Below are 26818 nucleotides of genomic sequence, written 5' to 3' on the forward strand. Positions count from 1 at the left end.
TATTACTCCTTACCAATTCAAAATGTTGTATTTAGTATAACCACATTATGTGTGATATCTTATTCTTAGCTTGGAGATTATGGTTTGTATCCTAATTGATAATAATTATATATGTGATTTGTAATGCGCCAAATACACTCGGCAGAGTGCCCAAGGCGCAGTGAATTATCTCCTAGATTATACAAAGTTTACTGCTGGTATTCAAGCTGTAATGTGAACTATAGCATCCAATTTATTACTACCCCTTACCATTTCAATTTGTAATGGTAATGGTAATGACCCTGTGATCTAAAGTATTATCTTGTTCTTGCCTTGTTGATTATGGTTAATATTATAATTCTATACGCTCTAGATAAAGTTTACTGGCGTTGTTGGAAATGGTGCGAGAGGGGACATAGCTCTTGATGACATCACAATGAGCAGTGGTCAATGCCCTTCATCAGGTGAGTGTAAAATTAATATTGATTTTTCTGAATTTCTGGATCGCATGAAGCAGGGGCAGATACAGGATTTTCCAAAATGGGGGGGGGCACATTTTCCCTAGGAAAATTTGACAACCAAAAAAAACAAGGTCCTCACTTCTGTATGAACGTCATATTCCCATTAAAAATATATGTGACCTACCACCCTAAAACCACCAATAAGTCGCCAGGTAAGGTTCTCCGTAAATAGCCAAAATAGTTATTTAGTCTCCAAAAACCAAAAATTAAAAAAAAGGTTATCTGAAAAAGCAATTCCTCTTCTTCATACTGTGAAATTTTGAAGTCATTGAGTTGAATAAAAGAAAAGATACAAGAGTTTCTTGGACACTACTTTTTCAGACTGCTTGGAAGTCGGAGATTACACAATGTGCACATCTCATGCTTGAGTGAACCCTGAACTTCAAACCTTGTTTTCTCTTTATATTTTAAGCTCTTCCTGAATTTCCTCTGCATTCAATCAAGTACTTGTAATGGTTATTTTTTGTCAATTCTAACATATCATATATAATTTTAAAGCTTAGGGAATGAATTTTCAAGCTCACTAAATATCTCAATATTCATTTTGGTCGACTTATTGTTGGTTTTGGGGTGGCAGGTCACATATGCTCTGCCCCCACCCCTTCGACCCGCTATTATCCTGAAGAGAATTTGATAGCATGATAGCACACTGCAATTTTCTCTTTTTTTTGTACTTTGGGTACACCATAGCACAAACATATTGATCAAAGTAATCATCAATTCCTATATCATATCATGCATTTACATCACCTATGTGACTCTTGGCATGTTGACCTGTATTGATTATTGCTGTATTTTTGAATATCTTGAAAAGAATATGGTCTTATTTTTGTATTAGTTTGTTTGAGCACACCATAACATCAACATATTGATTAAAAAAATTAATCAATTCCTTTTTCATCCCATCTATTTTACATACATCATATTGTGAATTTCAGCATATGGTGACCTATGTTAATTCCATGAGTGGTATTTGGAACATGTTGGAAAGGAGCTCACTGCAATTTTCTCTAATAAATGTTTTGAGCCTACAGTGGCACCAGCATATTGATCAAAGTAGCCATCAATCCGTATTTTATTTCATTTTTTTTTGTCTCACCTGCATAGCAGAGTGAGACTATAGGCGCCGCTTTTCCGACGGCGGCGGCGACGGCGGCGGCGGCGGCGGCGGCGGCGTCAACACCAAATCTTAACCTGAGGTTAAGTTTTTGAAATGACAGCATAACTTAGAAAGTATATGGACCTAGTTCATGAAACTTGGCCATAAGGTTAATCAAGTATTACTGAACATCCTGCCTGAGTTTCATGTCACATGACCAAGGTCAAAGGTCATTTAGGGTCAATGAACTTAGACCATGTTGGGGGAATCAACATCAAAATCTTAACCTAAGGTTAAGTTTTTGAAATGTCATCATAACTTAGAAAATATATGGACCTAGTTCATGAAACTTATACATAAGGTTAATCAAGTATCACTGAACATCTTGCATGAGTTTCACGTCACATGACCAAGGTCAAAGGTCATTTAGGGTCAATGAACTTTGGCCGAATTGGGGGTATCTGTTGAATTACCATCATAACTTTAAAAGTTTATGGATCTGATTCATGAAACTTGGACATAATAGTAATCAAGTATTACTGAACATCCTGTGCAAGTTTCAGGTCACATGATCAAGGTCAAAGGTCATTTAGGGTCAATGAACTTTGGCCAAATTGGGGTATTTGTTGAATTACAGCCATAAATTTGAAAGTGTGTTGGTCTAGTTCATAAAACTTGGACATAAGAGTAATCAAGTATCACTGAACATCCTGTGCGAGTTTCAGGTCACATGATCAAGGTCAAAGGTCATGTAAGGTCAAAGAACTTTGGCCACGTTGGGGGTATTTGTTGAATTGCCATCATATCTCTATAAGTGTATTGGTCTAGTTCATAAAACGTGGAAATAAGAGTAACCAAGTATCACTGAACATCTTGTGCGAGTTATAGTAGTTTTCAAAATCAGCACTGCTGCTATATTGAATCGCGTGATGCAGGTGAGACGGCCAGAGGCATTCCACTTGTTTATTCATGTTTTACTTCACATTTGTATTATCATGTGATTTTGAGCATAGTGATTTTCTGCTTCTTCCTCTCAATACAGACCCATGTTGATTCCAGCTGTGTTTTGGAATATTTTGAAAAGAACATGATTTTCCCTATTTTAGTTTGTTATAGCATGCCATAATACCAACATAGTAAGAACTTATAATAATGTATTCTATATAATGTAGTATCCTGTGACTTTGAGCAAAGTGATCGTTGTTGATTCCAGCTGCATTTTCTAGTATCTTTGTAAAGCTCATTGCCATTTTCTTCTTTTTTTATTAGTTTATTTAAGCACACCATAATCTACCAACATTTTGATCAACATATTCATCAATTCAAATTCATTTATTTCACATCTCTAAAAAAACATACAAGATACAATACATCGAGATCAATCAAAATGATTCCATAGTAATAGAGTAATGAATATTGTAAAATTACAAATTAACAAAAATAACAAATTACATAGGGTTATGAATGCAATGTGAGGGAATAGCAAAAGCCAAATAGACCCATCTAGGCTACTCCCTAATTAACATTCATTACTGAATTGATTATCATGTATTCCATATGTGTAGTATCATGTGATTTTGAACATGGTGACCTGTGTGGATTCCAGCAAGATGTAACGGATGATGGAGATTGGAGCCTAGGTACAGGTGCATCGATGAACCTGATATATGGTCCTGAAGTAGACAGTACATACCAAACAGCACAAGGTACGGAAAATCTTCTTCTTTTTTTCTTTACTAATGCATGTTTGTATTTAAAAAATCGGATCAAATCTCAGTATTTACAGGTATTCAAAGTCTGTGATGAAGAACTTAATTACAGGCAATTTAAATTCTTTCAAAAGCTAACCAATTCTAAACATAATAGTGTAGTGCAAGAAATAAACATGGTTTAAAACATTATTTTTCATATTTATTTTTTGTTAAACAATGACGTCAAAAAAAGGTAGGTACTTACCAAAAACATTTATAAAACATATTCATAAAACTTAATAGAAATAAATGAAAATATACAAACATGTACATGATCAGGGATTCATTATAATCTGGTATTTCACACTAACTATTTGAAATCTTGTTTAGTAGTTAGGAAAAAATTATCTGCTGACATCCCTGCTTTCAATTGAGTTACAAGAAGGCTGTCTTACTGGCGAGCGTTTCATCAACATTTACGTCTGACAAGTTGTCAGATCTAACAACTTTCCTTGATTTTGATTGGCTGATAGGCACTATTACCATAGTAACTGTTGGATAAGACATTACTTGTCAGATAAAACATTCGACAAGTCCTTTCATTAAGCGTTCCCCAGGTTTTGTCATTCCAATTGAATAATTAAAGAGAAAGAAGATTGATATATTTTTTTATCAGTTTCTTTGTATTGAAGATTAGTTACCATAGTTACCATAGTAACAGTGCTTCTCAGCCAATCAAAACAAAGGATAGAACTGAAAATGTCAGAGTTACAATGTAGTATTACCAACATTCATAAAATGCCCCTTCCTCTCCCTCCAGAAGATGCCTATGATAATACCAGTAAGTTTTTAGATTCTGAGTGTGACTTGAGTTACTGAAATTTCATGTTAATGTATTACTTTATATATTTGATGATATTGTTGAATATCTCATAATGGATTATTACCCCAAAGCTCTGATCCTTTCTTTTCTGTGACAGGCCATTTCCTGTATGTTGACAACATCCAGAACACGCCAGCAGATAAAATCCGTCTAATCTCTCCAGTGTACCCCTCCACCTATCAACGATGCATTCGATTTTGGTTTTATCACGCCGGAACTGTTGCCTCGTATCTACGGGTCTCTCTCAATGTTGGTGGCGTCCCGGTGCAGTACTTGGTCGATGGAGGGCTCCCTCTCATGGGCAATTTGTGGACAGTGATGGAGGCATCTTTGTCAAGTGCACTAGAATACACAGTGAGACTAAAGCTTTTTACTTCCATATGCAAGTCTGGATCAAGGGGATAGCGGAATGTGCAGGTGCATCCGTTAAAATGTGAAAATATAATGGTGCATAGAATGCCTAAATTGTGCAACTGTTGTGATGGCCTTTTTTTTCAAAATTTTGGGAAAGTTCACACCCCGTAAAAGTCCAACTCTGGATTTATGCCTGCATAGGTGTACAGTTCGTATCAAAAAGGTTTACTTTAGTGTTCTAGATATTGGTATTTAAATGTAACATAAATCACTTTCAGACGTTGGACATATTAGTCATACACTTGGTTCTTAACCCTAACAAGTTTGGGATGATATGTCCAATAATAATGTGTATTGGTGACAACTCTCATGTGAAACCAGATTTCTGGTGAAATAGGAACACGATTTCAAAATGTCTAAAGTTTTTCTTTATTTCGTTAATTGCATGTATTGCTGAAACATTGATGTTGAGAAAATGATGGCATAGACAACAAATTCACTATTTGAATGTTCACTTCCATTAGGATTTATAGAGGGCCTATTTTTTATTAAGGGAAATTTTCAGCAAAGGTTTATTTTGATAAATCAATTAAGGTTTCTTCTACTCTCCTAATTTTGTGAATTTGATGAAAAACAGTGATAATTAATGCAAGTATATTTCAAGTCATTTGTAGCACCGCCCAAAAGGAAAAATGACCGCTATTAATGATATTCACATAACATATTTTCCTTTTTAGATTGTCTTTGAAGCCACAGTTAGCCAAGATGGCATCTTAGCCCTGGATGACCTTGACCTTACCAAGGACACCTGTGCTCCACCTGGGTCATGTGACTTTGAATCGGACATGTGTACATACGTCAACATCCCGTCCAACTGGCTTGGGCAACAAGGGACAAACATTGACCAGTTTGATTGGTTACGTCATAGTGGTCCAACACTTGCATCAGGAACAGGTCCTTCCACAGACCATACTCTCGGGACACCCCTAGGTAAATATGATAAAATGAAAGGTCATCTTCTGTATCTGAATTTGTTAAGCAACTCTTTTGGGTCTTTTCCATGAGATAATCAAACTTTTTATGTCTGACCCACATTCCTCTACATTCTTCACTTTATGAACTGCTCAATTTTTAGATTACAAATTTTCATACCAACAAGAAGCTGTCTAGGTTTGACTTAAAAGCATCAGTAAAATTAAATCTGAGCTGAATCTATATCCCAATTCACCCAGGTTAATACATTTACACTCGCTCCTCCCGACCCTTTCTTGCTGACAACACTGCATGCCCTGTTCATGTTAGCTGACTTTAGGCTGACTTTTGCCTGAAATGCAAAGCCCAAACTGAATACAATCCTAATTCTGTTTCAAATTCACCCAGGTTACTATATGTACATTGACTCCTCTCCACCACGCCTTGCTGATGACTCTGCCCTATTCATGTCAGAGACAATCATTGCCCAAGGTGACATGTGTCTCTCTTTCTGGTACCATCTATACGGCTCTGGGACGCTGACGGCCTGGGTTCGAGCCGGTTATGATCTCAGTGACTGGAGCAGTGTCTGGTCCATTTCATCAGACCAGGGAGACAGGTGGAACCATGGCCTTGTGACATTAGCAGACATGGGGACTAATTATGAGGTGAATGTTATTTTGGTACTTTTTTTTTGGCCCCTCTGGAACCAAGTGATCCCCTTACAAAGCTAACTAGTCTTACAGAACTGAGATGTCAACAAGCTAAGAAGCTTGTTAATTATTAAATGTTGGTGATAAGTATGATAATAATGTGATTTAGAAAGCCCCAACTCAAGAGGTTTTTTAAACCAACATGAGTTGTCGAATGATAATGTTTAAGTATATGAGTGAATAAATTGATTACTAATTTTATATCAAATAAGTTAATGTTAATTATTATTATCCATGTTGCTATTTGCTTGCAAGGAACAGAACAGTTTCCAATAATATACAATGTAATGTATAGTTGGATTTCATGAGCAGACTTTAGTATAAAGCAATGTAATCTAGCTATCATATTGTAGCATTATATTATTTAACATAGGATAATAGTGTAATTCAATGAATGAATAATTATTTCAATTTCTTATACTTTTTATTTGTGAAATGCAGAGATTAATTTTATGCACGTTCCATATCATCATCATACATCCGTACTTAATTTCTTTTACATTCCTCCCATTAGATCATCTTTGAAGGACAGGTTAGAGCACCCTCTACCAGCGATATTGGTTTGGATGATATAAGCCTATACGAAGGGGCATGTTCCACCCCCACCCCTGCCCCGCCGTGTCAGTTCTACTGTGGAAACGGAGAATGTCTTGCGGATGCAGCTCTGGTCTGTAATTTCCAAGATGACTGTGGCGACAACAGCGATGAGATGAACTGCGGTCCGTGTGACTTTGAGTCTGGCCTGTGCAACTACACAGATGTCAGTGACGGCAGTTTCAAGTGGTTAATCGCCTCTGGAGCCACGCCCACAGATAACACCGGACCGTCGTACGACCACACCCTCGGCACATCCTTAGGACACTACCTATATGTGGACTCCAGCCAGGGATCGGGATACAGTAAAGCTATCCTAATGTCCCCTGAGCTTCATGATGCCAGCCCGTCTTGCCTGATGGAGATATGGGTCCATCTCTATGGAACAGGTATGAAATGCTTTTGTTATGCCATATATGCTTTTCACACTATAGAAATTTTCCTTAACCCCAGGAAATAGGTGGGGCTAAGGGAGGGCCTTAGCCCCACCAATTTTCCGGGGTTAGTATAGACAACTTCGGTTTCACACTACGTTTAACGAAAGTGGGCTAGCACGGTAAATAGTATAGTACTATCTGGCCCTGCTAAAAAGCAGGGTTAGCCGGCGTATTGTGGTGCTAAGAACTGCAGTGTGAAACCAAACTGTGCTAAGGAAACGTGGGGCCAAGCATTGCCAATCAGTGAAGCTGGAATTTCACGTTAATCAATGTGTGGTAAAAATCAATATTTATGAGCTGTGTAGTAGTCCTGGTCTAAAGCATTAACCCCAGCTAAGCAAGTAGTATGGGATTAACAAAGAGAGTCTGAAACTAAAAAAAAGATAGTATGGGGTTAAGGATATTCTGGGGTAAGGGATTAAGGAAATGCACTGTGAAAAGCATATTTGAGTTACACAGCTGACGTAGGGTCAACATTTACTCTTCATTTCCTCCTCAAATTGGCAACAATTGATAATTTTCTATCAATTTTCATATTTTTAAATAATTACATATGGATTCAACATGGTTCAAACTTGATAACCAAGCAGTCAATATGATGAAAAGTTGCAAATTTTTCTTTTTAAATAGTGATTTTATTGTTTAGACCATGTTGCCAATTTAGAATGTGTAATGATTGGTTCAAATTAAACAGCTTTATAAATAAGCCAGTTCACGGTTAGCTCATGATCAACTTTTCTTGCATGACCTTTGTGATTTTTCACTAGGATAAGCACTACCATTTTCAAATGTAGATGTTGCGTAAGCTTTACCGGTAGAGTATTCAAATTCTAAGAACAAAAGGCATTGTATAGACCAGGTGACTAGAATAGTACATCAGGGATAAAGTTTGGAAATCTGTATTATTGTCTGCTTTTGGCACATTTGACTATTGTTTAGGCTACTGTCAAATACCAGTGATTATGAAGGCTCTATTTATTACTCTTCAGCTTGGATGTGATAAAATGAACCTTTTGAAAGGAATACATGAATAATCATCAAATCACAAATGCCTATGTCAGTGAATTTGAAAGCCACCTTCATGGTTTATCTCAAAGACCTTTTTCTGCTCGTGCGCAGTTTACAACCGTGAACAGGCTTATTAAGGGCACTGCGTGTTGCAATGGGAGAAATATATTTTATCAGAACATTTCTTCTTTTCGTCGCTAGCAATTCAGAAAATATAGAAACTGAAAACAAAATTACAGTTCGTTTTCATATTTTTTTGCCACAATTGTTCACTGGTGGGTATATACATCTAATTCAAAAACATTTTTTAAACAGAAATTCTTAAAATGTTTAATCTTATCCTAAAACAGAAACAATCAAACTATCATTGTCTATTGCTCATGAACGAATATGAATCCCCATCATCATGGCATTCCATAATAAAAAAAAAATGTTTTCATTTTTTTCCAGATGTTGGAAGCCTTGGAGTGTTTTTGAAGTCCGGTCTCTCCAAAACTCTTCTCATCTATCTATCAGAAGATCTTGGCAACCAATGGACCAAAATTGAGCTTGGTATTGGAAGAGTACGCGGTGCATTCCAGATACAATACGATGCAACCCGTTCATTTGATGTCCTTGGTGATATTGCAGTGGACGATATTGCATTCATGGGGTGCGGGTTTCCTGGTCCTTTGGCGCCTTGTAGTGTATCAGATTTTGAGTGTTCCAATCAGGTGTGCATTGATTCCTCACGTGTGTGTGATCTGACTGATGACTGTGGAGACCTATCAGACGAGATGCAATGTGGTAAGAACTCGTTCTTCTTTCATATGTAGAATTTGTGGAATTCATGTTATTTTTTGTACTTATTCTTTGTAGTATACTTTCTTACATTCTTAGTAGTAATTTTTAGTATTTTGTTTGACATTCAACCCCATCTCCGGGTATGAGAGCTCAAAAATATGTCTAAATTCCAAAGACCTACATGAATTTGAGAGCAAATTTTTTACAAATATAATATGGACCTTTATATTTCTCAACCATGACTGAATATGATATTAATATATATAATTCAAAGTAACAAAATTAGCATTTTACATGATATCTTTGATATGTTGAATTTATTTATGATTTGTGATGCCAATCATATATTTTGTCTTCACGAAATCATGAATCCTCAAATTTGATCCATATGCTATATTTCATTAGATTCCTACAACCAGTGTGATTTTGAGACGGGTATATGCAGCTGGGAGCAGTTAGGTAACGATGAGCTTGATTGGTACCGGTTTGCTGGGATCACCCCTAGCACCTGGACCGGTCCAACCCGAGACCACACTACAGGACTAGAAACAGGAACCTATCTGTATCTCGAGGCCTCAAACGGCAAATTCGGTGACCGAGCCCGTCTGGGCAGCCCCGTACTCCTCCCCATCCCCCAGGGGTCTGCAACACAATGTGAGCTACGATTTTACTACCACATGTATGGAGAAAACATCAACACTCTGACGGTATACACCAGGGAAATCATCAACGGTCCACTGACGGTGCTTTGGCAGCGAAGTGGGGAGATCGGTGACTTTTACGAGAGAGCGAATATTGTCCTCACGAACCGGACTCCATTCCAGGTTATTATCGAAGCCACCAGGGGTGACAATGTCCGCGGTGACATCGCCATTGATGACACAAGCTTTAGCTCTGCCTGTCAGATCAGCCCCACACCCTTGCCTGATGTATCAACCATTGCCCCCACCGTTCCACTCACCACATTGCCTCCATGTGATCCCAACTCATACCAATGTAGGAATGGTAGCTGTATCGATATAGACCTGAGATGTGACGGGACACCAGACTGCCCAGAGAATGAAGATGAAATGAATTGCGGTGAGAGCATACCTTTCAATCTATCACAATTTTAGATTTGAATTTCAGATTTCAAACAATTTTAAACAATAAAATTTTTAATTTTCTTTTTTTTTCATTACATTAGCCTGTATTTTCTCAGTGTCTGTCTGTTTATTATGTAAAATTTAAGTTCATGTTAATTTAAATCTTGTTCAAAAGTTGTTTTAATCTTTTCATGATAACATCACATTTCCATTATAATCTTTTTGTAAATTTTCACGGATATACATTTAACATCTAGCTATGTTGCTTGTTATATCTTTTTAATGAAAATGTTGAAATTCAATTCCATTCTGAATTCTATGCATGACTTAAATTAGATTCACTAAAGAATTATCTATTTATTTACTATATGGTCTTCCATTTACTACATGTATATAGCTCTATCCTAAAGGAGACACACTCTACATTTGTCTCATTAAGGCTAAATTCACTAGCAAATTGCCTCAATACCATGTCACTAACCCACAGGAGATTGCGACTTTGAGAGTGGCACTTGCGATTGGACCAGTTTTGACAACGGGCTCTACGTTTGGCACCGCACCGCAGCTCAGGACTCTCCAGCCGGTAGGGCTCCCTCTGTTGACCACACTTTGGGTTCTGCTGCTGGTTCATACGTCTTTGTGGATAGTTCGTCAGGGACGTTTGGCGTGACAGCATTACTGGTTAGCCCTTCTCAGCTTGGTCGCACTGGTCAGAGGTATGTACATGTATAAAAAACTGTCTTTCAATCGGTTCACACAGAACTACTTTTACCTTCTCCGGTCTTTGGTACGTATCAGTACTTTTTGGAGGGCAATAGATATCTATTAATTGAATTTTCGTTTTACTATTTAACCCTAATTCTCCCGGGGGGGCCATAATGCCCCCCCCTCAACAATTTCTGCGATATATCTGCTGCGCAAAATTTTTTAACCTCGCCGCTCACTGACTTTTTACTTTCAAGTCTCGCGCAAATTTTGAGACCAAATTTGTGACGCCCGGGTACGCGATTACGACATTACGCAACATTTTGTTAGTGCATGTCAGACCCCAAATTGCTCATAAACGTGATTTCATGTACAAATCCAATGCAGATTGTGTATTAGCCAAAATTCATAAATGTATCATTATTTCTACTTTTACTGATTAAACTTAATTAATTTTGCCTTGTTTATGATCAGAATTAAGTCTCAAACGATTTCCATTGAAAAAACAATAAAAAACAAAAAGTAAAAAAACAAAGAAATACTTAAGAAATTTAAAAAACAATAAAATACATAAGAAATCGGTCTTGGTACCAGGATTTTTCTCGTTCACAATTGTGAGGAATGCTATAAAGAATATTTTCACCAAAAAAATAGCATTCTAGGAGCTTTATTTAGTGAATCAGAGCAAAAAGTATGATTTCATGAATAAATTAGCATAATTAATTCATATCAAATAAAAATATATGAATTCAGTGAAATTTACCAATGCAAGTGCGTAGATTACGTCATTCTCTACCATCATGCAAATTTTCGTTGTGATCGCGCAATCCGCGGCTGAGATCTTAAGGGGGGGCCATAATGGCCCCCCCCCCCCCCCCCCCCCCCCGGTAATGACAAGAATCAAAATACCCCGGAGATTTAGGGTTAAATTGGTTTACATTTTTTTCAATCTTAGGTAGATATGTACATGTATGTATCATTGAACAAAGCAAATATTGGATTTGAATTTTGTTAATCTTCAGTAGGTGTGTACTCATCAGTATTTTTTATCTTCAATGAATCGCTGTATACTTTTAATATTATTAGTATACTGTTATTATACTATTAGTTTTTATCTTCAATCTTTGGTAGATGTGTACATATTAGTGAATTATTTATTCCAAATATTTTATTGAATCACCCAGTACTAACTTCTTCAATCTTTGGTACATGTGTACACATCAGTGATATTTTTTCTGAATATATTTGATTGATTCTTCATGCATCCTTTACATTGGTATCTACAAAGTGGACACTTGAAATAGGAGTGAAAATATAATCTAACATTTCAACAGTTAATTGATCAATTATTTTAATTCTTTTCTGTCAACCCTATACAAGTTCTCATTGTACATTACATCATACCAGTAATAATAATAATAATGATAGCTATTTTTATAAAGCACTTTTCCCATAATGGCCCAAAGTTCTTTACAGCATATTATTACCCAGGTCATCGGATCCCTGCGTGACCGCATGCAATGTATGCACCTTCTCCACTCCCTGGGGAGCATCCCAACAAGAGTTCCCAGACTCAATTGCTAGGCATACTACATAGGCTTTCGCATCCTACCGGGTACCAATTTAGCACATGGGTCCAGAGTGGCAAAGTGTGGATAACGTGAAATCCTTTGCCCAAGAACATTCTCATGCTGTTTTGACTGCTTTTTTTAGTCAAATGATAAAACTATTATGCATACTCACCTTGAAAAATCACTTTTGATTTCTTAACTATGCACGAGCTTGTAACCCCTACCGAGGCGCTTCGGACCTCGGCGGTTACTTAGCGACGCTTGGCTATTTTTCAGATATCCATGAAACAAATTGTTAAAAAAACAATATTTTTGCCTTTTACATTCATAGGTGTGAGCTGCAGTTCTATTATCATATGTTAGGTGGCAACGCTGGCACGCTATTGGTTGCTCTCTATGACAACAACATCCTTGATCCCTCCTACGTCACTATCGCGGGTGACCATGGCAACCAGTGGAATATGGGAAGCCTGTCAGTGGGACCCAGGAACGCTGGCCAGTATTATGTGAGTTTATCGTGTCAGTGGTTTGTGTTTTACTGTATTTTTTTTCACAGCAATCAGCATCTGCAAGTGAAACTGTTACTAAATGCATTAGTGTGCCTTTGAAATTAGGATTGAGTTAAATGATGCACAGCGCAGATTCGGCAGTAGATATTAGTTCAATTCCCTCATTGTCTCCCACCACCTTTCTCTACTCTTTTTTACTCCCTTTTTTTTTTAAACCATTAGTTATACAATTCTTTTTATTTACAGTATTAAACTGTACTGGCCCATTTCAATTCCAACCCCATCCTCTTTCTCTCTTTCTCTCTCACACACACACTCTGTTGTGCAATGTCTCTTTCTCTTTCTAATCTAATCTTTCCTTATTATCACATTCTTCCTCCTTCAATCAGTTTCCCAACTTTTGCAATCAATTATGATAATATGATTTTTACCTATCAAAAATAGGATTTTCTGATTTATCTGAATGATTTCCTTTCTAGTTTTAATTATTCCTGTATTTTTTATACCTTATTCTTTTCTCCATTTTAATTCTTTATCTTTTTATATTTTTTAAATATAGATGATTTCTTTTTAATATCTGTTAATGATCTATGTCATCAGTTCATTTCAATTTATCTCCCCTTAAAGAAAACCAAAGTGCAGATCAATATAATACAATATTCAATACATATAGTAGCGGGGTGTCATGAAAAACACATATTTACAGGATATATCATATAAAGTCTATTATGAACATTTCTACATGACTTTACTGACTATTCTTTCTTTTCTATAGATCCGGTTTGAAGCCTCCCCTGGTATTGGTTTCAATGATGCCTCACAGACAACAGACATTGCTCTAGATGATATATCATTCATTAATTGTGCAGATACTGACGGTCAGCCAATATTTTATTCTAGATTTTTGTTATATTTATATTTCCCCTTAAATAGTATCCGCCTTATATATTTTTAATTCAAAGCTTTATAAGTGAACATTGTAATATAACAATTGCCCTTTATGAATCACTCATGAAATTCCATAGATGATTAATGATGATTTTTAACTAGCAAGTAATAAATATGTGTGTTATTGAGAAGTGTTTTATCATTACCTTTGATTCAATTATCCAATGTTTTATTTTCATTTTGTATCAGTTATTATTTACCCATAAGATTTGTTTCATAATGCATGTAAATCTTATTTGTTTGAAGTACATGTGCATAAATGTATAATATTCCTTCTTTGCAAATCGCATGGTGAGACTCTTGTCTAAAATGTGAGTCATAGTTATTATTATCATTATATATCACTTAATTGTCATATTTCTAATAAATTATGGATACTTATTTCTGACAAAAAATGTGGTAAATTAATTTCCTTAAAAAAAATCAAGAATAATTCTTTGTGAAAAGCTTGAAAACTGATCAAATAACCTTCAGTAAAAGAACACCATTATGATCATACCCCTTTACAGATGTATCATGTGACTTTGGAGCTGGCGATACGTCAGGCACGCTCTGCGGATGGACCCAGGATACAAGTGATATATTTGATTGGGTCATTAGAAAGGGAAGCACGCCCTCATCTTACACCGGGCCAGCCAATGACCACACAACTGGAGATGGTGTGTCATCATCAATTTTCCATTTTTGCATGTCTGCGTTTTTTATGTGACCTCATGAATACATAATTAACCCCATTGAAGTCAATGTATCATTGGGCTGGTTCTAAATGTTAGGAACCAGGGCCCGTATTCCATAAACGAGATAAGCATGCTTAAGTCAAAAATCTAAGCATTTTGTCTTAGTTTTCTGTCTAAGACAAAATTCTTAGCCAAAACGCGTATTCCATAAAGAATTGGCTAAGAATTTTGTCTAAGAATTTGGCTAAGAATTTTTGCGCGACTAAGACAGATTTAGGATGAATGGCTAAGTAACTTTTCTTAAATATGCAGAGTCTGTATTTCATAAATTCTACATGGCTAAGAATTTTGCCCTAACCTTAAGACAGTTGTGAGTTGTCTTAATTGCTTTAAGACAACGTTTAAATCCAACAAATCATGGCCAATTTTTTTTTAGAATTTATACCTTTATTGCATTTCGAGCTACTTCCTCAGTTTTTAACAAATTTTCATGAAATTTGGAACACACATTGGTCTTAAGGTAAGGAGGTGTAAGAATTTTTTTTTTGCTTTTTCAGAAATTGTGTTGCCATGGTAACAGTATATTATGGCCAAAATTTAAAATTTAAATTACTTCATCGGTTTTCTACCAATTCTCATGAAAGTTGGCTCACACATTGGATTTGAGGAAAAGATGTGCAAGACACAATTTTGCATGTGTCGGAAATTGTGTTGCCATGGTAACAGTATATTATGGCAAAAATTATGTATAAATCTTGCTATTCCAACTACTTCCTCAGTTTTTAACCAATTCTCATGAAATGTGGCACAAACATTAGTCTTGATGTGAAGATGTGCAAAACATATTTTATGCCTATATACAAAAATTGCGTTGCCATGGTAACAACATATTAAATAACGAAAATTAGGTGAAAAATTTGTGGTTTTAACAAGTTTACAATATTTCAACCACTTCTCATGATGTTTGCCACAGACATAAGTCTTGAGGTAAAGATGTGCAAGACACATTTTAGCATGTGTCGGAAATTGTGTTGCCATGGTAACGGTATATTAGGGCAAAAATTATGTAAAATTCTTGCAGTTCCAACGACTTCTTCAGTTTTTAATCAATTCTCATGAAATGTGGCACAAACGTTAGTCTTGATGTGAAGATGTGCAAAGTATATTTTATGCCTTTATAAAAAATTGCGTTGCCATGGCAACAAATGAAATAACAAAAACTAGATGAAAATCTTGTAATTTAATTGAATTACTTTATCAGTTTTCAACTGGTCAATTCTCCTAAAATGTTGGCGCACACAATAGTCTTGAGTTGAAGATGTCTAAGATATACTTTTGCCTGTATCAGAATTCGTGTTGCTATGGTAACAACATATTATATAAAGAAATTAGGTGAAAATCTTATGGTTTGAATCCATTTATTAGTTTTACCAATTCTTATAAAAGTTGGCTCACACATTGATTTTGAGGTGTAGATCTGCAAGACATATATTTGAAAATTTGTTGCCATGGTAACAGCATATCAGATCAATAAATGTGTAAACAGCATGATGAGTATTGAACTACTTCTTCATTTTATGACATTGGCCTATATGTCCATGAAATGTAGGTTTTGAGCTAAAATAATCTGCAAGACACATTTTCTCATTCATCAAAATATGTGTTTGTATGATAACTACATGTATACGCCAAAAAAGATTAAGACAATGGTCAATGCTAACTTTTGTTTGGCTACATAGATAACTACATGTAGCTGAGGGCTTAGACAGGAATAACCGTCGTTTCTGGGGATTTATTCAACAATTTCTGACAGTTTACTGTAATCCCCATGTATGGTTAGTGGAGCCAACGTAGTTCAGCGGAACAACCAAAATACAGAGACTGAAGCTTTTGGTCTACTGAGGGCTTAGTTCTAGTTTTTTTTTTTTTTTTTTTTTGGGGGGGGGGGGGGGCTAGACATCAAGATTTCGAACTACAGCCCCTAGTTTAGATCTAAGCCTAGATCAAGATTCTTTAGTCCTAGAAATAACCCAATGCTAGATCCCTAGCCTACTTCCTTTCTCAGGCCTAACGTTAGATGAGTAGAACTAGACTAGATCTAGCCTACATTTACTATTTTTAGATCTAGAATCTACATTGAGATAGAGTCTACAAGTCTCTAGATCTACAATATGACCCTATGTACACCTAGATTGGTATAGTTCTAGATCTAGATAGGGTCTAACTTTTAGTCTAAGTGAGTAAGTCATTTAGTCTAGATCTAGGCCTAGGTTAGAGATTTCTAGATCAAACAGTAGACTAGATCAGCCAGTCCTAACGTTAGGGCTACCGGATAGGCTAGAAATAAAATCTAGAATGAATAGAAGAAAGCACAGGCTAGGCCGCCTAGGCCCTAGATCTAAATTCTTATATAAATCTAGGCCCTAGTCTAGACTGAGCTGTTGCCAGTGTTGGTCTAGGTTTAGGCCTGTTTTCTAGTCCTGGAAACCTAGATCTAAACAAGTCCTCAAAATGTATAAAATAAAAACTCCAAACAAACAGATGGACCTAAAGCAGGAGTAGATCTAGATAGATGTCTAGACTACTACTAGGACTAGATCTAACTTTAGGCATAGTTGGCAAGCAATGCATAGCGATATATCTAGCACTGTTGACAGGAATAACCGTCGTTTCTGGGGATTTATTTAAAAGTTTCTGACATTTACTGTCATATCACATTGGTGAGACTAGGCCAACGTAACGTTAGACTGTTTAGTGTCGTACTCGTAATACTAAAATAGCGGAACAACCAAAATACAGTCGGAGACTGAAGCTTTTGGTCTAAGTCAGATCTATTCTAAACCTACATGTAGATCTAGATAGATCTATCCCTGTCTTAAGGCTAAGCCAGGCTAAGTCCTGCATGTTCTAGGCCTAGACCAATACTAATATAGGTCTATCGTTAGATCTAGGCCTAGTATGTAGCTTCAGTGTCAGTTGCTCCACTACGGCACTAGACTAACAAAGTTACGTTTTGCTTCAGCCTTCAGGAAAGTAAAAAGTAAAAACAATGTTCGATTCTCCTCCAAACAGACGGATATTAGTTGTAGATCTTGGGCCTAGGCTAGATCTAGGCCTAATGTTAGACCCAAGACTAGTCTCAAAAGTTACAAATGTTTTCCCTTAGACCCTAGGTCTACTTCAACTGAAGTAGAATAAAGATGTCGAGAGGAATATATCCTATCCCATTTAGATTTTGACAAACAATACATGAAAAGTAATGAATGGGACTGATACATAAAAAACTGTGCAAGTCACTCGGTTTGGGATTGAAATGTTTTGGTAATTAACAAAATATAGAATAATCTGAATAAAGAATTCTTACCATATATGGGTGATGAATGCTCTTCTTTTACTACAATAGTTGTAATTAGTTTCAATAAAATCAAACTTGTTAAGAAAAAACAACTTCAATGACATTTTTGCTATTTTGTTGCAGTCACCCCTGCAGCAGTTTAGAAGGTCATAGAATTTGACTTTGAGACTTTGGCTTAGCCATATCGTCTGACTTGAGACAAATGTCTTAAAGTTTATAGAATATCGTTAGGGAAGATTTCTTAGACAAGCAAAATGCTAAGACAAATTGCTAAGACTTAAGCAAAAAGCTTATCTCGTTTATGGAATACGGGCCCAGGCCAATAATACATTGACTTCAATGGGGTTAGTTAAGTATTCATAAGGTCATATCTTAGGCCCCCATGGACCGATTCCCACCAAATTTAGGTAGTGGGGTTATTTTCATCATGCTCTACCAACACATGGTATAAAAAATGCTGAAATGCAACAAAGTAATGTGACATCATCACTTTGGTACTCTATATTTCCTTCTTAAAAGTTATATGTGTCTGTAAGGTCTCACGAAAGAAATGAATTAAACGTGCAATAAATAAGATAGAATTGAATGTGTAATGTGGACATATAAATGTGAGAGAATTATGGCCTTTGGTAAAAAAACTTATAAAGTCCATGTTATATAGCTTTTACTCAAGCCATGCTTTGAATTGTTATTGTTTCCATTATTTATTATGTTAGTTATTATTTCAAGCACTCGATTCCAAAAGGCATTCTCTTCTGTTGATTCCAGTCAGCACTCATGTACAAATAAATGATGCATATTCAAATTTATCTACCTCATAATATACAATCTTTTATCCAACATTGTTCTCAGCACACTCATTGATGCCTTTAAAATTGTTGAATTTGTTTTGAGTTTTTTTCCATTGTTTTGAGATTCAACTCTAAATTTTCCATTTCAACTTAAATCCACAGGATACTACACTTACATAGAAGCATCATCTCCTCGGGTGATTGGAGACAATGCTCGACTGCTCTCCGGGTCACTGAGGTCAACCAGGGGTCAACCATACTGTCTGTCGCTATGGTATCATATGTTTGGAAGCGATATTGGTAGTCTAGCTATCTATATCAGGGATACAGATGGCACAAATGAAAGAGTTGTAAGTGTAGTTTAACTTTTCATGAAATTTGTTATTAATAATTAGAATGTGACCCTCCACATTCACTATCACTGGTCTCACCATTTGCCTCTGCGTTTTGTCATTTTAAAAAATGATTATAAAATTCAGATGCATACCTAGCGCAAATTTTAATGAAGTAACTAAGTCATCTAAAATAGGAGATAAGTGGGTAGAATGAGAAGAAAAGTTTTGAAAATCATTTTATTTGAACATATATTTATATCATGATTTCAAAAATCTGAAATTATGAACTATATATGTACATACTCTGGGAAAATATAAGGATCATCTTTGGAATATGGAAGATTTAACACCATGCCCATTTAACATTTAGGTTGACTGCATTATGTTTATATCCCCAGTTCCTTTTTCAAGAAATACAGGGGAAATGTTAATGAATATTTTTACAATTTTTTTCAGATTTGGACAAAATCAAGAACCCAAGAGAATGATTGGCATCTTGGCCACTACACACTCTCCACAATGACTAACTATGAGCTGGTGATAGAGGGCGTTATAGGACAGAGCTGGTACGGAGATATCTCTATAGATGATATCAGTCTCTCAGAAGGAGAGTGTCCACCATCAGGTAAATGTTATCTATCATCCAGTTAATAGTATTTATATTGACTGTTATATTGACAGTTCTTTGTATCTGGTTAATAGTATTAATAATATTTTCATTATTTCATACTTGTGTGAATAATATGTCTCCCTTATAATGAAATAAGTTGCAGCAATAAATATCTAATGCACTAAATCAGTTGCCAATCCAATTTTTCTAGTTCTTGGAGAAAAAAAATTGAATAAACCTAATTTCATATAATAAAATACAAAAGAACAAGTGGGGATGTAACATCATCAGGCCACCTAATGAATATTCATGACACTGTTTTCACAAAATATTGCTAAACTTTAAAATTCAATAACTTTGTAATTTGTTATCCGATTTTGATGAAATTTTCGGCAATTTGCTTAGTGAATTCTACTCTATTTATTACGTTATAAATATTTTCAGCGCGGACCATCCCTTTAAGCTGTCGAAGCTCTTACATTTAAATTCCCTTTTATATCTTTATGATTTAGGTCCTTCCTCTACTTTGTAAGGCATTAACATTAGACAAAAAAAAAATAATAATAATCCGCCCAAAAGGTGCTTCAAGTTTTCGATGATCATCACCATTACTAATTCGCTTCACAATTTGTTGCTAGGATTTCACTATAAAGACTTAACTAATATTTTTGTATTTTGTACAGCTGAGTGTGACTTTGAAGTTGACCTCTGTGATTGGATGAATATTGACAGCAACGATTTTGATTGGTCAAGAGGATCAGGATCTAGCAGTGATGGTCCTTCTGTGGATCATACTACCAATACTGCTTCAGGTTTGTAATTTTGAAATTATGAACTAACTTTTTTTGCTTTTAACTTGATAACTGAATATTGTTTTGGTTTAATTTTGGTTTAGTATATTAACTCAATCACCCTCCTGGAAGCATTTCATCAACACTTATTGTTTTTTTTTTTGCCTCCAATTAGAGGATTTATTTACACCATCGCAACATAACACATTATAAAAATGAACATACATGAGATGACAGGACATTTTAAAAAATTATATTGATACAAAACAATTACATAGTTATGCAATCATCCAATAATCTTATATAAGTTATAACATATCAAAGACATAAAATGAAAACAAAAGATTTACTGAGTTTCATACGTATTCGGTAATTTCTGTGGGTAAATAAACATATCTTTTTCTGTACCGAGCTTTCATTTCTACTCTAATTTCTATTTCTCTTAATATAAATTTCAGATTATCTCTCTATTCTTTTCCAGATATGTTTCTTGAAACAATGACTTTGTGAATACACCAAAGTGCAATGGTCAGAAGTAAAACCAAATTTTTTAATTGATATTTCATAGAAAACTTGTAGAAATCAATAATTGAAATAAATGAAATAGAGAATAATTACTCATTGAATGTTACATCCACAGGTCACTATGCATACGCTTCCATCTTGGGTCAACCATCTGGCTCTACCGCCCTCCTTGGCAGCAAGGAGTACAGTCCATCAGGGTCGCAGTGCCTCTTCTTTTTCTATCACTTGAGCGGTTTGGATGTAGGGAGCTTGACCGTTTACAGGCAGGATGATGACGATACGTTCGTTAGACCGAGCTGGACTATGTCCGGTGATCAAGGAGATGTGTGGCGGTCAGCAAGGGTCGATATCTCCCCTACTGCAGATAGTAATTACAAGGTATGGTATAGTGGAAGATCTCACATACGTTATCTTATATTTGGCAATGTAATCCCCCAAAGTATTTTTTTATTTGAATTATAGATTGTTCATATTTGATAGAGTATAAATTCAGAATTATAAATTCTACATTGCTTTTGGGTGCCCTGTTAAAGTAACCTCTTGATGACCAATGGTATATTGAGAATTGTTGTTTCTATGAAAGGAATGTTTTCCTTCTTCTAATTTATACCTTTTCATATATTTTAGTGGAAATGTATTTTCCAAGAAAGGAAGCAAAACAAATATGATTCCTTTTATTTGATCATCTCAATTTGTAAATGCAGATTTTGGTAGTTTTTTACTTGATAAATCAGCACAGAAGGTTTAAGGTCATCTCCAAGGGAACTGTCAATAATGAAATGCCTGCGAAAGGGTACTAGCGTACCAACATGGGAATAAAACGGAGATCACCAGAATTAAAAACCACCTCTCTACTGCCTAGGACATTATGGCCCATATTCTGAAGTCGGGTTCAACTTAAACTCAGGTTTAAAGTTGTGGTTTAAGTATGGATAACCAAAAGTATCAAAATTTTTTATTAAGTTTTATCTTTCTTATGTTTACTGTGCTCTTTCCTGATTCATCGATGGTGAAGACAATCATCTATTTATACTTCCTAGACAATTATGAATTATTTCAGAGCCAAATGAGCTGAAATGTGATATCTCTACCGTTAGTGATTTATGTAACAATTGGCTATCCATACTTAAACCACAACTTTAAACCTGAGTTTAAGTTAAACTTGACTTCAGAATACGGGCCTATGCATCCTTGATGATGATTTCAAGGATGATTTTAAATTTGTATATCTATCCATCTATTCATTACATTTTATTCTCTTGCACATTTCTGTTTTGTTGAAATATCTACTTAACATACATGTAATATTCAAATTACATATTTGTGTGACAATATGATATTCAACACTTTAATTTTCAATATATGCGTATTATCTTGTCTTTGTAAAGGATTACAAATTCAGATGCAATTCTACAATGTATGATGTTTTATACCACAATAGATAATTTTATGAATTTTGTACATATATTATGCATTTTTGTGTAAGTATGTTTATTGCTATTCAGGGCCCCGTCGAAGACCACGACTTATTGGATAGTTGGCTACAAGAGATCATAAATTAATAAATAAAATAAATTATCAAAAATAATACTGAAATTGCTCATTTGTTTCATTTTTTGTTTCCTTGGCTATCCGCACAGATCTACTTTGAGGCCATTTCCGGGGGTGCTACTTCCAACGCAGACATTGCCATTGACGATATCCACTTCCGTGGATTCCCATGCCCACAAGAGGGCGCTTGTGATTTTGAGCGGGGTTATTGCAGCTGGACCAATGACTATGTCAGCGATGATTTTGATTGGCTGAGAGGGAATTCAGAGACGCTGTCTGGTTACACTGGCCCAACCTTTGACCACACCCTTCAGAACTCCTATGGTGGGTCCAATACATTATAATTTTCTTCCATAGAGCTAATTGCATAATTGTTTATATCTTGTTTTATGTGTTATTTTTACACAACAAACTCTTATTGTTGGTCCAAAACAATGTAATTTCCTTCTATAGGGCCAATTGCAGGATTGTTTTTTCTTCTTTTATGCTATTTACTCTACAATGGTGAGTCAATTTTTCTTACTTTTTTAAACATCCTTTTCTTCAAAAGTGCAATTTGAAGAATGCTTATTTCTTTGTTTTATGTATTCTTTATCCTTTACTACAAACGCCTCTGATGGGTCCAAAACGGTATTTGGAACAGCATTTTCCTTCCAAATGGAATTTTGAAGAATTTCTTTACTCTTTCTTTGTTTAACTTTTTGCATGATTTTAAAAAAGCTCAATAAATTTTAAAAATATGTATAATGTGTTCCTCAGGTGGAAATTTCATATGATTATACATTTCAATAATTTAGTGACTGTAAAAATTTTTCTACCAACCATACATTCACATATCGCACTTTGTATCATTTGTTTCATTTCTTACTTTGATTTGAATGTTTGCAACAGGTCACTTTGCATTCATTGAAAGCTCTTCCCCTCGTGTCATGGGTCAAAAGGCTTGGCTTGTCAGTGAACATTTAGAGAGTACCAGTGGTAAGTATTTGACATTCTTTTGTTCAAATACATGTATCAAGATTAATCCCATTTTTCTCCTCAATTTAGCAGCAATATTTGTTTATATATTCCCTTTTCCCATTTCAAGTTAAATAAAATGAGGATACAACATCAGTCAGAATATATATCAAGAAAATTGAAAATGAAAATTTGCTGGTTTGCATTTTTTTTCTTTTAGTTTTGTTAAGTTGCCAATTTAGTGTGTGTATGCAATGATTGCCTTCAATTTAAGTAGGTTTTATTCAAGAATTGCAATGCATATTTACCCTTTTCTTCTACTTTTCATCCACCTCCAGGGCGTTGTTTTGAGATGTGGTATCATATGTACGGCCAAGGTACGGGCTTGCTTAGGGTCCACACCCAAACCGCCGACACACAGCCTCAGCTGATGTGGTCCCAGACGGGTAACCAAGGCAACGTCTGGAAACACACAATGATGACAGTGTCATCTTCCGATCAGTTCTGGGTATGTCTAATGCAACATTGCATGAAACTTGATAAGTAGTTCACCCTGAGGTAAAGTTTGTTGTAAAAATAACATAAAAATATTGACAAAGGTTTGAGGAAAATCAATCAAAGCTTAAGAAATTCATTAAAATTGTAAATTTTTGCTTTGTGACTCATACCATAGCTGCTGCCATATATGTCATTTAATAAATATGAAATACATTAATTTAAAATTTTCAATGGTCCATGATGACTATTTTTTTTCAGGAGTGGATGTAGTAATGAAATAACATGTAACATTTTCAGTACCTATTTTTCCTACCTAACCATATTCCATACTTAATTGCTAGTAAAACAGCAAATATGTCTCCTGAAGCCAACACTGTAAATCTATAGGATAACAAAATAAAAGGCATTAATCATTGCAGTAAATACATTGTTTGTTACCTCTTCATTGTTTTAGATTATCGTGGAAGGAATAATTGGATATAACTACACCAGTGATACAGCTATTGATGACATCATGCTGTATGATAGCCCATGTGGATCAACCCAAGCCCCACCCACAACTATACCTACATTTGGTAAGTCTAGACAATGTGTATCAATCAGCTTATCCAGGATAGACCACAAGGGGGACAACACTTCATAAATTCTATGAAAAGAAATAAACATCCCTTCCAGTCACTTACCTGGGTGACCATTTCAGCACCCCCCCCCCCCCCCGCCGTGGCATTTTTTTTTTCGCAATATATTGGCTGTGGAAATATTTTGACTGCGCCACTCGCTGACTCTTTACCTTAAAGTCTCGCGCAACTTCTGAGACCAAATTTGTGATACCCAGACACGCAGTTATAAAATTAAGCTCACAAAGAGGGGTCAATGTCAATCGACCCATTCAATTAATATGTATTTGTACATTTTCTTGAAAAATTGTGCTGCAAAGAAAAGTGGTCTTGCCCTTGAAATACCAAAATTTAAGGCCTGTTTTTTCTTTTGTTCCGTTGTCAGCCCCTGATTCCCATGATTGTGATTTTGAGAGCGGCCTTTGTACCTGGACCCAGGATCCATACAATGACTTCAACTGGACCAGGGCTTCAGGAACCACTGGAAGCGCTGGAACAGGTCCTGCTGGGGACCATACAACTGGGGACTCAACTGGTAAGGGTGTCTTCTCCGTTCAATTTCTTCTTCAATACATTAAGACACTTTGTCAATAGTCAGAGTCGTGTCTTTCGTGCAGGAATCCCACAAGCATTTTTTTCATTTACCAATATTCACATTTCATCTTACACAAGAAAATTGGGAATGTAGGAATGCAGGAAAGCCACTCTGAAAAGACAAATAATGCCTTATAGTAGGAATCCTGCAAAAACATGTTGTACAGACTTTTGACAAGGTACCTAAAAATAATAAAATACACATGTATTATCCTCTTGGTTAAGAGACAAACGGGTATTCAGCCTCACCAATTATTTTCTTTGTTGGGTGTTTGTGAGTTTTGAACTGATTAGTGAGATTGAAGATCTGTTGGTCAGTTGGATTCTATTTGCCCTAGCCACTAACTCATCTCTGTGGCCTAGTGGTTATAAAGTACTGGCATTCTAAGCTTTGGGCTCAGTTTTGATTCTAAAGCTTCAAACCAAAAATTCTAGAACGAAATATGAAATGTATTTGCTGTAGGAAATTACAAATTTGATAAATTCTTATATTTATTTTTGATGAAATTGTGAAAATGTGCTGGATTTTTTATTAATTTTTGCATTTTTTTTTTTTCTTTTTTTAAAACAAACAGGTTACTACATTTATCTTGAAATGACCGGTGGCAACCCGGGAGACACTGCCAGACTGAATTCCAACGTTTTGCGGAGCTCTGACGATTCGGGCTACTGCATGGACTTCTGGTTCCAGATGTATGGAAAACATCTTGGCAATTTTTCCATTTACACGTCCAGTGGAGGGTCAGAGATGCTGATCTGGACCGAGTCGGAACCAAGGGGTCCATTCTGGGTACAGGGCCAGATCCATTTTACAGGAACAGACTCATATACAGTAAGTTTATACGTAATAGCTATCATCTGCCTTCAGGAATGAATGAAAATGAACGGAAAAATTAAAAATCTTATTGGGAGCCTAACTGCAGACAAAAGTTTCTCTTATTTTAGGATTATTTTGATTTTGTCTCTCTTCAGGTGATATTTGAAGGAGTTAGAGGATCTGATTACATGGGGGATATTGCAGTAGATGATATAGTCTTCCACCCAGGCTCATGTCCAACACCAGGTCAGGATACACATTTTTAGTTTCTTTCTTGCGTTTGTATCTATTTAACAAAAAGCTTTTTTTTCTTTTTTTTTCTAACTCTCAGTCAGCAATGGTTATGAGTGAAGTATGTGTATTGTAGTGGATGTTTTACTGCACACAATTAATTCTCCAAATCAAGTAGAATAAATTCAATCTTCCTCTTAGCCATAATAAAGGACTGGTCATGTGATGTATTTCAGCCAATCATTTAATTGGGATCCCTATCACCATTTTATTTTTATATTGATGTAATTTTTCCTGTTAGCTGGAACAAAAGATTGGGCAGGTGATACATATATTTCAGCAAATCATTTGATTTGGATCCATGTCACCATCTAATCATTATTGATGTGATATTCCTGTGAATTAGAATAAATGACTGGTCACATGGTTTATTTCAGCCAATCATTTTATTAGAATCCATATACCATTTTATCAATATTGATGTGATTTATTCTGTAGACTGAAAGAAATGAATGGCAATGTGAGGCTTTGCCTCCAATCGTTTGATTAGGACTGTCACCGTTTTATCAATATTGATGTGATTTTTTTTTCACTAAAATAGGTGACTGGTCTGTGAT

The 26818-nt window shown here is 35.6% G+C and overlaps 1 protein-coding gene across 2 annotated transcripts in view; it reads left to right on the forward strand.

Annotated features, from left to right (window-relative positions):
* Window positions 1-26818, forward strand: part of LOC129263112 (MAM and LDL-receptor class A domain-containing protein 1-like) — a 158035-nt gene that overhangs the window by 95537 nt on the left and 35680 nt on the right. For both annotated transcript variants that reach the window (XM_064101201.1, XM_064101202.1), the window contains 23 exons: window positions 353-443; window positions 3165-3305; window positions 4271-4527; window positions 5265-5517; window positions 5908-6167; window positions 6727-7195; window positions 8702-9037; window positions 9440-10114; window positions 10607-10835; window positions 12727-12901; window positions 13680-13782; window positions 14362-14511; window positions 18838-19025; window positions 19467-19635; window positions 20304-20432; window positions 21052-21314; window positions 22577-22811; window positions 23379-23465; window positions 23783-23952; window positions 24397-24517; window positions 24945-25094; window positions 25729-25985; window positions 26126-26216. In XM_064101201.1, coding sequence (XP_063957271.1) covers window positions 353-443; window positions 3165-3305; window positions 4271-4527; window positions 5265-5517; window positions 5908-6167; window positions 6727-7195; window positions 8702-9037; window positions 9440-10114; window positions 10607-10835; window positions 12727-12901; window positions 13680-13782; window positions 14362-14511; window positions 18838-19025; window positions 19467-19635; window positions 20304-20432; window positions 21052-21314; window positions 22577-22811; window positions 23379-23465; window positions 23783-23952; window positions 24397-24517; window positions 24945-25094; window positions 25729-25985; window positions 26126-26216 — 4999 coding nt within the window. The remainder of the gene's footprint in view (window positions 1-352; window positions 444-3164; window positions 3306-4270; window positions 4528-5264; window positions 5518-5907; window positions 6168-6726; window positions 7196-8701; window positions 9038-9439; window positions 10115-10606; window positions 10836-12726; window positions 12902-13679; window positions 13783-14361; window positions 14512-18837; window positions 19026-19466; window positions 19636-20303; window positions 20433-21051; window positions 21315-22576; window positions 22812-23378; window positions 23466-23782; window positions 23953-24396; window positions 24518-24944; window positions 25095-25728; window positions 25986-26125; window positions 26217-26818) is intronic.

This window comes from Lytechinus pictus, chromosome 6 (assembly GCF_037042905.1).
Source record: "Lytechinus pictus isolate F3 Inbred chromosome 6, Lp3.0, whole genome shotgun sequence".
Taxonomy (NCBI): Eukaryota; Metazoa; Echinodermata; class Echinoidea; order Temnopleuroida; family Toxopneustidae; genus Lytechinus; species Lytechinus pictus.